Source organism: Ascidiella aspersa, chromosome 4, assembly GCF_963924565.1.
Source record: "Ascidiella aspersa chromosome 4, kaAscAspe10.2, whole genome shotgun sequence".
Taxonomy (NCBI): domain Eukaryota; kingdom Metazoa; phylum Chordata; class Ascidiacea; order Phlebobranchia; family Ascidiidae; genus Ascidiella; species Ascidiella aspersa.
Genome location: NC_139450.1, coordinates 11247452 through 11261873, shown reverse-complemented (window position 1 = coordinate 11261873; position 14422 = coordinate 11247452). Strand labels below are relative to the sequence as shown.

Here is a 14422-nt window from a genome sequence, read left to right as displayed (position 1 = left end):
CATTTTAAGTAGTAGGGTCACGCGTCTGAATCTAATGCGAAACCAAAATTGAGCGCAAAACGCCGTTTTTCGTCTTTTGTTTGATCGACCGTAAACCCGGGTTAGTTTTGCTCTTTCGTTATTCGTTTAGGTCAGCGTTTCTCAACCTTTTTTCGCAGCTACCCAAATTTCAAGTGGCAAGTATTACAGCCAAGGTTTTGCGACCCATTTCTCTAAACTGAACTTGTTGTAAGCGAATACAATACATTGCAAAGAACATAAATAAATTCGAACTTAATAAAAATTGAGCCATGTCTTCGTGCGACAGTTTCTTAAATTTTAGAGATATCTTGCCCAGAACCAATATCAATAAATATAACTATGTAAAACTTCTGCAATTGGCGACCCATCAAAATCAAACAGCGACCCAATTTCGGGTCGCGACCCTTAGGTTGAGAAACACTGGTTTAGGTTGACTGATTAGCAAGTGTGTATTCGTCAATTGACAACGCTAAGCCAAACCTTTTTAATTTTTTTCTCGCTAAAAATCGTCGAGTTATACGCAGTATGTTCCTCGCTGTTGGCTCTCTGCGCTAATATCCGTTGTTGGTGTACCATCGGCATTTGTTTAAAGCAGATAAAATCGCTTTGCGTCTAAAAGTTCGCTTTTGCTTGGACGTTAATTGGCTGTTTCTGATTAGTTTTTTATGACGTCTTGTAATCACCATTTTCTGACGTCATACGGTCACTATTTTATGACTTTATTATTCATTAACGTCAGACGGAAAATAGGGGAATTCCCTAAGTTGCAAAAAACTTTTTGATTTTCTGGATACGCCCCTGTTTGCCTCCCTCTGGAAAATTTTCTGCGGGCGCCCCTGACTGCAATGAGGGGACGTAGAAGGAAATAGTGGCCACCAGCCAGATCCCGACGCACAACCTGACACCGAGGCACTTCGCGTTGTCAGCCAATGGTTACATCAACAGTTAAAATAATTTTTTTACGTGGATGATTGCCTTACATCCGTTTCTGATCTTAGCGCTGAAATGTCTCTTGTGTCAGGATTGCGGTCCTTTCTAGCTAAGGCCGGATTTCGTTCAACCAAATGGTTATCCAATACCAAGGAAATATTGGACAGTCTACAAGAGGATGAACTGTCCAAACTGTCTATATACTCTTAATGGAATGCAAGAGCGGAATCTGGGAGTATATTGGAACGTACACACTGACGGTCTCTCTACCGACAACCACGCACCCGCCTCGGAATACTCTCGACGATGAACTCACCGTTCGACCCACACGGATTTGTTACTACAGTTGTTTTGAAAGTACGCTTGATTTACAGAAATCTGTGGCGGCAAGAAATCGAATGGGACGAGGAGATATTTTGAAGCTCTTGATTTCGAATTGCATGGCAAGCATTTCGAGATGTGGTTGACGGTCTTTTGGGAAATAACCAAGATCCAAACTACAAAAAGATAGTGAAGACACTAATCACAAGTTATCAAAAGATGGGATGTCGCATGTGATTAAAACTTCATTTTTATGCTCTCACCTTGATTTATTTTAAGAAAATCTTGGGGACCTTACCGCGGAACATGGTGAGAGATTCCACCAAGATATTTAGACAGTGAAAATGCGGTACAGGGCCGCTAGGACAGTGTAACGATGGGAGATTACAAGTGGTTTTTGATAAGGGAAGATACTTTTGGTCATAAAAGAAAATTTCATTCAACAGTTCATTTTAAGGTTTTGATTCTTTAAAAGGAGTGTGGTTTGCTGTTTTCAGTCCTTGTGAATAATAAAGTGATGTTTAATCGTCATTGTAGTGCTTGAATGAACCCAGCAAAACAACAAATTGAAATATAGTGCATAAGCAGCATAAAAACACACATACAACGATCAACGTAGTTTTAGTCTAAAAAAAAAATCAAAAAGTGTGAATAGTTTTTAAAGGGTCGATGATGCAAAAAAAGCGGACAGGTTTTTCGAACTCAGCGCTTCAAAATACATACATAACCGTCAAAAAGGAGATAAACAAAAATAGTGTTACGTTGTGGAATCTACGAAAATTGGAAAAGTGTTTTGGTTGGTTTGATAAGCTTACACAACGTTTACATTCCTCGTCCTTTCCACTTGCATGCTTAGGACACATACAGAGGAGCCAGCTTCACGTGTTCGTCGACGCATCAAAGGAAGCATACGGTGCTGTGTGTCACTTGCGATCGGTGAAGTAACGAGCAGCCTGGTGATGAGCACATTGAGATTGTTCTCGCAGGAAGAGATTTCTATACTCAGATTGGAACTGATGGCTGCGGTAGCAGCGGTAAAATTAGGGCAGGCCGTAAGAAAGAAACTTTCCCTAGATCTGCGCCCATTAAGATTTTGGACCGATACATCTGCGATTTTACAAAGTATGCAAAACGACAAGCACAGATTTCCACTATTTGTGTTGCGTCGCATCGCCTACATCGTAAAATACACGTGTACACGCAATTGGAAGCATGTACCAAGCAAACTAAATCCCGCTGACTTGGCGTCGCGAGGCGCAACCGTCGACGTATTCACTCGACATTCTGATTTGTGGTTCTCTGTACCAGCATTTCTAAAAGAAGGGCCATATAAATGGCCGAAATTGTTTGACACCAGCAATGCAAGTGTCGACGTAGCCGTATTTCGAAAGAAACCTAATTTTTACGATTTTACGAATATATTTTTACGAAGCACGTTATCTGGCCATACTGTTTCATAATTCTTTATTAACGCCATACGAAAATCATTACCCATCTTATTAATTTGTTTGTCAATCCTATTTTTAAGGTCCAAACCAAGGGAAAAATTTATTGTAGCTAAACTCTTTAAAAAATGTCAAAATCTTATGTTCCAACACTGATCGGTTTAATAAAAACTTACGAAAACATGCGGAAAATCCTGTGCAATATAAACATCAGAGCACTTGTGTTAAGCCAGTGGTTCCCAATTTTTTTTATTTTGTGGCCTGAATTTTTTTATAAAACAGTTTGTGGCCCACCATGTGCCGTAACCTTTTTGTACGCCCTTTAGCTCATCATCCAGATAAGATATATCAACCTGTCTGATATACATATAGCGAAATTCCTGTCTGCGATTTACGCCTACATATAGTCGGACAATTTTTAATAAATGCATTGATTCTAAAAACATCATAACAATCCTTTTTACACTCGGTTTATTTTTAGATTTGATTTCAATATCTCTATGACAACAAACTGAATTTCAAATAAACTGGCGGGCTAAGTACTTGGCGAATAAAACACTTAAAGTGGTGAGATTTTGCCTTTACGTATATAGGCTAGTTCACAAATAGCCAAAAATATGGAAATAGCCTCGTTCCTAATAGTTTTAGACATGCTAACAATTATTTTAGTCAAACAAAACATATTTAGTTGCAATATTTTCAAATAGCCTATGGCCCACTTAAAATAGTATTATGGCCAACAGTTTGGGAACCACTGGTCTAAGCTATAATGTTGTTGCGATTTCCGTGACATATCATTGTATCGATAAATTAGAATATGGGCGAAAACGCGATTATAGCCTGGTAGGCCTACTTATACAAATAAGAGGTCAATGAGTTATATGACGCTATCACGTCAGCTGGAGATATAATGATTTACTGGTTACAACTAGATGTGCAAGGTGTTCTTTGTATAAATGTAACGACAGATTTTGATATACCAGCGACTACGAAAAAGAACAGATCAGCGATCATGTTTAAGACATAACAATATTCAGACATGGCGCTATAATGTAATGTCATAAAGCAAAAACCCACAGAAATCCATCGTGTCTAATTGAACTTATATAGAAGTTTCTGATATCAAGACGATTAGGTTATTGATCCCTTCTTAACAGCATATGCTAATTTCTTACATACTAAAAGTTTGTTATGCTAAGTTATGGTGCAAAAGTTTGATGCCAAGTTATTAAAATATATTAATGTAGTGCTTACATTGCTAATTTTTACATCGTAACCACATTTTTTGCCCACGCTTTGCTTTTATTGCTAGATATTGCAAGGCACATATTCAACACTGTTATTGGTAAAAAAAAAATGGCAAAAAAATATTCTACTTTTAAATCGAACGAATGTAGCCTATGCATAAAAAAATCACCTGGTGGCCTATACCAACTGGCTAGTGTCACATGTAATTTCATTTTCATTAATACTATTTAAAAAACAGATTCGTAACAAACACGAAAATCTTTGGTGAAGATTTATAAAAAAAAATCCCAACACTTTTTTCCTGGTTCTACTTAATTACTATATAAAATATTTACTATAAAAAGCGACTTCCGATAAAGGATCAATAATTCAAGTACCGGTAAAGCATAAATGTACTCATGCAGTTATCGGACACTAATAGTGTTTAATATATTTTTAACGGGATTAGCGACTCAATTCAATACAAGGGAAAAATTTAACATGTTCTTAAATTACACATTTACAAATTTGTGTTGGTTAAGTATATTTCAAGAAACATTTGAATCCTTGTTCAAGGATATCACTCTCAAATAAAGCTTGTCAGCTTTTGGCCGCATACTTGATTTAAAAATAATTTCGAGAGGCGGTTTCTGCAAAACAGTAAATACGTAAACTTTATAATCCATTTTTATTTACGTAAACTTTATAATCCATTTGGAACGGGTATGAAGACTTAGCGTTTGGTTAAAAATGTTAATAAATGTATTCTAAAAAAATCGTTCATTTTATGTTTCACAAATAATTTTGTAGAAGGTCTGGCACGAATAGCCAAACAAATCTTTGAAAATGGAAATTTTAGTAAAGTTCTTATTAAAGCAACACATCAGTTACGTTTTCCTCATTTAAACCTACCATAATTCATATGAGGTTTAGATATAAAAAAAAGAAAAATTACGTAATTTTACATAACAGGCCTTCAAAATACGGAGACATCAATATTAGGGTTATATATATGCTGGACTGCTGGTATTTCATAAGAAAAAACAAGTAACAGAGGTAGCATTATGTTTTTTGTCTTAAACTAATTTATTACGATTTTAGAAAGCCTTTTTAAAGTTGGACAAAAAGTATTTTAATTTTTCACCGTGTGTAGTGATGTAGTCCAATACTTATTATTTACCAGTCAAGCAAACATGTAACCAGCTTTGCTATTTTACTATAAGAGTCCTCTATAGCCTCCTTTTCCGAGTTTTTGAGTAGGACGTAATTCAAATATCGCAAAAAATACAACAGACTGCAGGTTAGCTAGTTTTTTTTTAAATATTACCTGCTTTAGTCAAAACATAGGTTCTAAAATATATATTTCAAGTTAACCCCTATATCTACACTAAATCAAAATCAAAAGCTAAAAATGCAATAAGTCTAAAACATACAGGCGTATCAGGTGCCACGTCAAGTTCAAAGTTCAGAAGAATCTTGCAAAACACAATCTTTATTTCCATGAGAGCAAACCGCATTCCAATGCAATTGCGGAGACCAGCTCCAAAGGGCTGGAAAACCAACGGATCAATTTTACTCATGTCTTCCATTCTGTGTAAACAAAATCAGGAACTCAGTTGGGCTAAAAAATACGGAATGCTTAAACCACAGGTATAAAAGATTTTCTTTAGAAATTAAAAAGTAACTTGCAATAGAGAAAAACTTGTACAATAAATCAGCGTATTATCAGAATGTCACAAACCTTCCAGGTTTGTATTTCAAAGGTTCATCCCAGAACTTTTCTGATCGTGCCATCCCAAAAAGTGGTATGTCAACATTAGTTCCTTTGGGTATAGTAATTCCATTAATTGTAATATCTTTCTCACAGTATCGAACGTTTCTGTCGAAGCATACACATTTTTTTACTGTTAGGTATTAATGGTGAATTTATCTCAATACTTTAACCAGTAAAGTAAGGAATATTTGCAATTATTAGTAAGCCTGTTAGCAAGTTATGGCATACCTTCCCTGTTTAACAAAAATCATGCATTACGTACATGACTAACAGCATTTTTTTTTCATACAATGGAATTTAGAAAAGAAAAATCAAAATACTGTGTACAATTTTAATTATATTTTAGCTTCTGTGCCATGGGAACCTTGATAATGCAGTTACATTTATTAACTTATTATTAATTTACCTTGGAACTGGGGGGTACAGCCTTAAAGATTCATTGAGACATTGCATAAGATAGGTCATGGCATTGAGAGCTTCGTAATTTAATGCACCCTAAATAAGTTAGTTTTTAACATGCATTTAAGTATTGTTGTTGGTATGAAATAAAATATTTTACTTATTTCTTATAATAAAAAAATAATATGGTGTGTACAGTCAACTAATACGAATGGATTAAAGTTACAATACCATAATAAAACTTCATAAACAAAATTCTCACATATTTTTCAACACAATCAATAATCTCCTGTCTTAATTTGTTTTGTGATTTCTTGTGATATGCCAAGTTGTATGCTAGAAACGTCATAGCAGCCGAAGCGGTTTCATTTCCAGCTATTAACATAAGAAGACTGTTGCCTTCAATTTCAAGTCTAGTCATTCCTAAACAAAAGCAATTGGTAAACAAAAGATGGATAAGCAAAATAACAAAATCCATTTAAAATTAATTTATTGAAAATTTAATTACTATTTACACTGAAAAAAATGTACATATTTGGTTTGATAATTTTGAGCCTCCTCTTAACCCTGAAGCAGATTTCAGTTATCAAAAGTAATATTCATGTGTCTTGAATACAGTTGCTTTTTCACCAGTAGTGACTTGTTGTAACAATAATTTTTAAATACACGTGGAAATTGTTTTATCCTACATATTAAAACTAATCAACAAACCAAAATAAAGTGTAAAAAATATGTCTTTAATAGTTAATATCTAACCTTTAGTTTTATGTCTTGCTTCACATTCAGTTATTTCTGCTACCAACATAGATTCCATTATGTCCATTTTCTAGAATTACCATACATCATAAAAAAAAAAAAATTTAAACAAATAAATCTTATTAAAATATATTAAAGGGTCTTAAAGAAAATTGAGCTAATTAAATTGGACTTACGCTTTCATTTGAGGGATCTTTTTTATACTTAATTACTGCCTCAGTTAGAGATGAAAAATAATTCAAGACATCTTTCGGAAAAATTGTGTAGTTGAAATATTCTGCAATAGTCTCCATTGATGGAAATAACACTGCGTATATACCAAACTATGAAATATTCATATTGAGTTAAAATGTAACACATTTAAAAAAAAAATGAAATTCAAAAATTGTAACTGCTTTACAGCCAAAAGAAAAATGATAAAGCTACTCACTAAATAAAAAGAAAATTGGCCGGAAAAAAGATGTAGAGAAAAGTTTTTTTGCCATTGCTATGACTTTTACTCCTTCCCCATTATCATCCTAAAAAAATAGTTGTTTTGATGTATTTTAATATTATATTTCTACTATCAGGTTAATGATACATTACTAGACTAACCTGAGAATGGACATTAACTCCAAATGCAGCAGAAGTGATTGTATCCAATGAAATCGATCCAAAGACACTAACCACAAAATATAGTTTATTAGGGTTTTTTTAAACTATCAGGGTTGTTTTAGAAAAAAAGTTTTTAGTTAAAATAAATTTTAAACGGATTTTTTTTCTCTTCACTATAGGTTGTTCTTATAAACAACAATTATTTAATGGCAAACCATAAATAATACTGCACATAAATACATTTAACTTTGTATCCCATTTAATAATGTCATGATAATTTTTATGTTTAAAAATCTACCGAGATAGTACTTACTCCTTAGTTTCAAAAATTCCATTGTTTTTTACCACTTTATTTCTTAAATTTTTGACCATAACATCAGAACAATTTTCAATGATACTGATCATTGCTTTTAGTTTTGATGATGAAAATGTAGGTGATAGGGCATGTCTAAAAACAAAGCAGCATTCAATTTGATTCTATATTTTACCTTCACAATAATAAAATTCTGTTCATCTTCCAATTGCATGTATAGTAAACAGTACCCACAAGACCACAACCATCTATTAAATGTCCCAAGGGAGTACAAATACTCTATACACAATTGCCAAAACTTGAACTAAATATAACAAACTGCACATGTAATAAAAATCTAGACCAAGAATGCCCTTGAAGTATAACTATTAACATTTTGTTTAAAATTGTGCTTTACCTGATTCTTCTCCACTGGCTTCCACTTACTACTGCTAAGCCTTTGTTCATCTCTTTTCCATTTATTTTAAGCAATTTTTTCTATAAATAAATTTTTCAATACATTTTATTGGTATTTGTTTTTTGTTTTTTTTAAAGAGATATTTTTTCAATTTTTAGGTTTCATTGATGACCTTAGTTTTTGGTATTATTTATAAGATTTAGATTATTAAAAAAATCAATTACTACATAGCTTAATGATAACAACTTATTAAGCTATAGTATTTGTAGATTTATTGGTTTTGAATTTACATTATTTTTCTCAAGAAAAATATTCCACAAATGTAAACCTAACAAATTATACTTCAATATGTTACAAACCTGTCTGTCAGGAAATGTAGAAAATTCTTTAATCATGATCTTGCGTAGAATATCCGGGTCACTTATTCCAATCCTTACATTAAATCCATTGTAGATACTAAAAAAGTGATTACATTATTTATTATTTTAAATTAAAAGTTAGGAAAATTAAATTTAAAATATATTTATTTTCTGTTGTTGTCATTTTGCGTAACGCACCCGTAAACAGATCCATATTTCTTCATTTTTTCAAAGTCACTTTCAAAAAACTGTAAAAAGATAGGCATAATTAATAAAATAATTTTTTATACAATAACATAAAAAAAAGTTTTAAAATTAAAACACTTTGTTGTGTTTATTTATGGAATTTATGTGTTAGTGCTTCTGACTTTTTTGGAAGTACACACAATGCAATTGCAATCTACAAATAAAAGCACCTTTTCTGGATTCTTAAGTATATGGGTTCTTAGGTTTCCAAGGTTCCACAAACTTGGGGGATCATGGGGAATATTTAACTTCTTTAAAACTTGAAATTTACGATGAACATAGTATCTGGAAATCACCGATTAAAATATTTGAAACATATGTAATAAATATTTTTTTAGTTTGAAACAATTTAAAAAAAATTAAACCTAAGATGTGATTTTAATAAGCGTAACAAACAACAAATCAAAATAAATAAAAAAGTTGATATAAGTAGGGTTCCATTCTACAGACTTACGTTATAAGCATAATGAATGTACCAACTAAAACCAAACTTTCAATAGACAAAAGATCAAGCGGATCATACATCGTGATATTCTGACACTAACTTAACTAGTCGTAGGTATAGCACCTAAACAGCTGAAAAAAACCTAATTAAATACTGCGAGTTTATAATAGCGTTATCGACATGTTGAGTGCAATGACATCTATCTTTTAAGTTGTACGTAAAACGCAGAAATAAAGCGCAAACAGGCTCGAACATTTTGTAAACAAGGTGTCGACGAGCTTATTCCCAACCATTATATCCCACACAGTAAACATTAACCTATATAAAGCTGTTTTGCAAAAAAGGTCTGACAGCTTCGTCGCTTAACAACCGTGGCGCAACTTGACGGCAAATCCTCACTTGAACTTTGGCATAATTATTTGCTAACAATTGTGTTTAGTTTGCCTAATAAAGGTTTGGGTAAACAGCTCGCTTGCTTTAGCAAAACCCTATTTGGTTGCAATGTTCGCTCCTAACACCACAAGACAGGGCAAATATAAGCTAAGTTTCTTACATAGTGCTGCCCATAAAGTCTTCATTATTCGCAAATGTTGCCCTCTGCGAATAAACTTTATTAAAATATTAAAAGCTGGTCCGATAAAACACTAAAGATAACTTTTGGCATAAACGCAGCACCGCCTATAGCAGGATGCTATTGGTTTGGGAAAGTTGACAGCGAAAGATGTTGAATACACAACATAGGTGTTTACCTGATAAATGTGTACACTATGCACGAGGAGTTAAAAGAGTTTAAGTGCCAACAGCTCTTCCGGGTCACGTAGGCTACACGATAGGAATTATCACGCCCGCCAAACAGATAAAGCAACCATTAGGCTACAAGACGATCGGATTTTCTTAACATTGAAACCACAACTACCTTCTATCATGCATTAACGAACAAGATAGCCAGTATTACGGCTCCAACACCAACACAAATACTAAACCTTGTAAATTTTGGTCATATTTAAACAGCAAATCTTCTAAATTGTTTTTCTCCTATTTACTTTAGTACAAAATACTGTTTCTCATAGACGCCAAAATAGTCAACACTTTAATTGTTTGTCGAATTCAGCAAACAAATCAGGGCCCGGCTGTTTAGGACGGCCTCCTCTGAATAATATCCTTGGTCTATCCTGTTCATTGAGGTATATTATTTTTTGCTTCTTTCCGAACTGGAAAAATCAACCATTGTGTGCCATTGAAGTCAGTTGATTCGCATAATAGTGCGATTGCTGGCACTCAGCCTAAACCTTGACGCTCGCTCTGCGCATTTCAGATGTAACACATTTTAGATGTAACAACATTCAGATAAGATTTATTAGACTATTATGATAGAGGACGTCGAAAAAATATCAAAGCCTAAAAGTTGGTAATAAAGTCTGGTTTGAAATGTATAAGCTACTTTACCACCGAATAGACGTAGCATATTATAATAATTTACAAACTTCCGAATTGAAATTTACAAGTACCATTTTTCTATAAAATGTATTGGTTGTCTATGATCGGCATTTTGCCTGTCTTGGAAAACTTACAGTATAGTCATGTCCAATGCATTAAAAAAGTTTTGGGAGATTTCAGATTTGCTTCGCGCTCAATAGACCGCGGCAATAAAGGAAACTCTCTATATATTAATAGCTGTAAGTTTATGTACGGCAATGGAGCAATCGAGGACTAAGAATATTTGGTTTGGGGACATGGCAAACATATATGTTCAGCGTGAAGCTGCAATCTAGAAATGTGAAGCTCCAATCGAGTCTTTAAAAATGGCACGAAGATTGCGAAAAAGCTAACGTGCTAACCGCGGAAAAAGTTGCGCTTTGCCTAGAGGAAGAAGTGACGCATTAAACCAGAGGTTCCCAACGTTGGCTGTACCTTGTGGGCGTTGGCGAGTTACAAGGGGGCGTTATATGAATGTACTTAGGCAACATTTTATAAAAAGTTCACATAAAAACAGTAACAAACAGCACTGTAGGTAACTTTTAACCTTGAATGGCAACTTCCGTACTGCAAACTTGTAGTAGTTTCCCGACCATTGTTACGTAATAATTGGCTTTCGTATGTAAAGTTGTTGGTTGCTTTTGCGTTTCACCGTTTTATACGCGTCAAAATGTGTGTATATTTAAAGCAGGGGTCGCCAACCTACGGCCCCCTTCGGCCCGCCGTCTCTTTGACAACTATAGACACGAGTCTATTTCAAATACTTTTTTACTATTTTAAGTTAGTAGAGGCAAAAATTTTTCGCGCTTTGCGCGAAAGTGTTTTTTTATCTGCAGTTTGTTCACGTTTTGATGCTATCTTTAGACTAAATCTAGATAAGCGCTTCTTTACGGTTGCGCCGTGGAAGGCTGACAAGTGCGTCGCGGACAAACGGAAAACGTATTCAAAAATATTATACATATATTTCTTTTCAGCAATGTAATAAAACCTATAGCAGGAAATTTAAAAGAAATGCCGGTATACCTAAAAAAAATCGCGCTCGCTTCGCTCGCCAGGTGCGCCCGGAATTCGTGACAATTAAAGGTGTTGTATGACAATTAAAGGTGTTGTATGCCTGTGATCGACTGATTTGGTGGCCTACTTTTCAAATTCACCCACCTCAAAAAAACATATTAAAAAATATTGTTGCCTGCTAGTTTATATCGTTTAAGGTAAATATTCATATTTAAGAATATTAATATTTTTTAATTAGTTTTCTAAAGGAGTGTTTGTTGTAATATGGTTTGGCCAAAACAAGTACTGTTTAAATATTTCAACTCTGTAACGTCAATTTTATTTCCTCTTTGCTTGGCATTTTTTGAACTTTGGCACATGACCGAAGCTGCTACCTTACAGAGATCAATCGACTTTATATAAAACACAAACAAGTAGCTATTTACAACGAATCAGTAATGACACTAAGATTAAAAGTCCATTCGTCGCTTCCCGCCAGCGAGGCTCGTTACAACTTGATCCTTTCACGATGAACTGAGGCACACATAAATCTGGAAGTCGATCGAAAGTCATCGCTGAGCGTAACCATGTTTTGGCCCGTTTAATACACGAAAAAGGCCGCTTAGCCTCAACGGTTGTTGCACGTATTGCCATGATAATTTTAATCTTAAGCGCTCAAAAGAAACTCGAGATTTTTCGGATGAACAACAATATATTACGTTGCGTCGAAATTTATAATGAAACGTCTAAAAATGTCGCCCAAGGCTGGTAAAAGCAGCTATTATTTTCGTAGGCAGTCATTTATTGGCCCTACATGCCCAAAACTTTTATTATAGTTGCACATGGGTGTTTAAATAAAGTCTATTCTGTTGTGAAATTTGTTTGTTTGGGGGCATTTGAATAATGTGGAATCATGACGCCACATCTCAAAATCTAGGGAGCGCTAAAGGAATCAACAAAACAAAAATACATTCGATCCAAGGATCAGTTCTTCATTTTCCCAGAGAGAATGTCTACGCTTATTATCTTCAAGTAATAAAAACAATCACCCACAAAATAAAATTGCAGCGTTGTCTTCCGTCTGTCGAAAAATGTTTTATTGTGATAACATCATACATAGTTTGCAACGTCGCCGCAGGCCAGTGTGGTTCCGAGATTATGCAAGTCCCATCTCACTGTAGAAAAATCTAACTTTTGGATCAAAAATTAATCGAAATATAAAACATGATAAAAGTAGCTTAAAATTGAGAGAAATTTTAGAAAATTGTGTTACAACTATCAACACTTTCTTCGGAATACTTTTTCCGAGTAAACTGTTAAGTTTTGGCGCTATAAAATGCCCCTTATCATAGTGACTAAAATTTGTCATTCATTGCTTTTAATGTTAAATATCGTGTTTACATGTGTCATTCTCGTAATTAACGATGTTTTACTTGGAACAGGATGGCGATTTTTCACAACAGGTTAGTGGAACAGTTCTCTCAAACGTTTAAGAAAGATTGCCGTAGGCTATCAGCAAACGTATATCAACCGCAATATGACACCACTTGCTTCGGTTGTCGGTATATTAGATTGGGTGTACTTTACGAACGTTACTCGTATTATCTTATTGTTCACTAGTAATGCAATTCGAGTATAAAATGTACACCAATAGTTTGAAAACGAAAAGCATTGGCAGTTGATAAAGATATATGGTAGCCTTTTATTAGACTTAGAATGAAAAAGTATTGGATGTTTCGCTAAAAATGTACATGACTATCAGAAGACTAAGTAAAAGTTTGCATGAAAGATATTTGAAAAAATATTGCAATAAATAAAACATTACTACAAAACTAAATTGTCCTAATATTAAATTCGTAAAAAAATAGAATTTATATTGCTGTTATATGTTAGATATGTTAATTAAAGTAGTCTAAACCTAATTATATCCTCTAATATATAAAATGATCAAGGAAAGTTTGTTTAATACCTTGATTCGGTTAGTTTATAGGTTTTAACCAGGCCATGAGTTGTACAACGCACTACAATGCCCCTCGGCAATTAAATTAGTTTCAATTAAATCTTTGTCACAGTTTTGACGTCAGCGTGAGTTAAAACGAAACAGGAAATTCCAAAACAACTCTAAATGTAAGTTTTTCGGATTAACACGTCGCACCTAAATTCGCGTTGTATCGTCATTGTAACGCTGGAAACTTCTTTTGCTTCAGTCTACGAAGTGCGTTGGCCGTTTACACCTAAGGGGAATAAGATTGCACATAATAGATATTATCAGTGTAGCAAGCCAAATGGTCGGCATAGGTTGAGACGGTGCTGGCTTTTCGTGCATTTTCTGTAGTTTGAGCCTTAAGCTCATAGTCAGCAGAATGACGACATTCATATAGAAAAACTGAATGAATAACTGTTTTATTAACTGTTGTCTACATAACTGAGAGATTATTGAGATGACAGCGTGACATAGAACAATGGCGATTGTGATCTGCCCGAGGGTTTTTGCCACGCGTTCTCGCTTTAATAATGCGTTTCAATCATTAATTTTAAATTAATTGCAGTCTAGAAAATACCAGAAAACATCCCATAATCAGCGATAAGGTTGTGAAATAAGCGAGAGTTTAAAAAAGTATAGTGAACGAACAGGTAAAGATTTTTGCGTGTAGGTTAATTAAATAACCTTTTAGGGTAGTTTTTCAAGTGTACGAGCTACTTCAGATAATCAGAATGAACACGTT

General features: G+C 34.1%; 1 protein-coding gene across 1 annotated transcript; it reads right to left on the bottom strand.

Moving 5' to 3' along the window:
- Nucleotides 1-4130: 4130 nt before the first annotated feature.
- Nucleotides 4131-9307, bottom strand: LOC146147814 (cytochrome P450 3A13-like). Its single transcript, XM_083387332.1, has 15 exons — nucleotides 9237-9307; nucleotides 8953-9067; nucleotides 8735-8784; nucleotides 8537-8633; nucleotides 8178-8257; nucleotides 7781-7915; nucleotides 7468-7534; nucleotides 7304-7391; nucleotides 7050-7180; nucleotides 6874-6943; nucleotides 6380-6540; nucleotides 6125-6213; nucleotides 5686-5823; nucleotides 5378-5534; nucleotides 4131-4594 (listed from the first exon to the last, which is right to left on the bottom strand). The coding sequence occupies exons 1-15, from the start codon at nucleotides 9305-9307 to the stop codon at nucleotides 4493-4495; spliced, it is 1551 nt and encodes a 516-aa protein (XP_083243458.1). The 3' UTR covers nucleotides 4131-4492.
- Between the last annotated feature and the right edge of the window lie 5115 nt (nucleotides 9308-14422).

What these genes read in the sequence shown, in the direction of transcription:
- LOC146147814 (XM_083387332.1), bottom strand. Translation starts at nt 9,307, where the DNA reads ATGTATGATCCGCTTGATCTTTTGTCTATTGAAAGTTTGGTTTTAGTT. An exon ending in ACATTCATTATGCTTATAAC is followed by an intron (nt 9,068 to 9,236) that starts GTAAGTCTGTAG and finishes GGTGATTTCCAG; the next exon opens with ATACTATGTTCATCGTAAAT. An exon ending in CTGTACCCCCCAGTTCCAAG is followed by an intron (nt 5,824 to 6,124) that starts GTAAATTAATAA and finishes ATGCTTCGACAG; the next exon opens with AAACGTTCGATACTGTGAGA.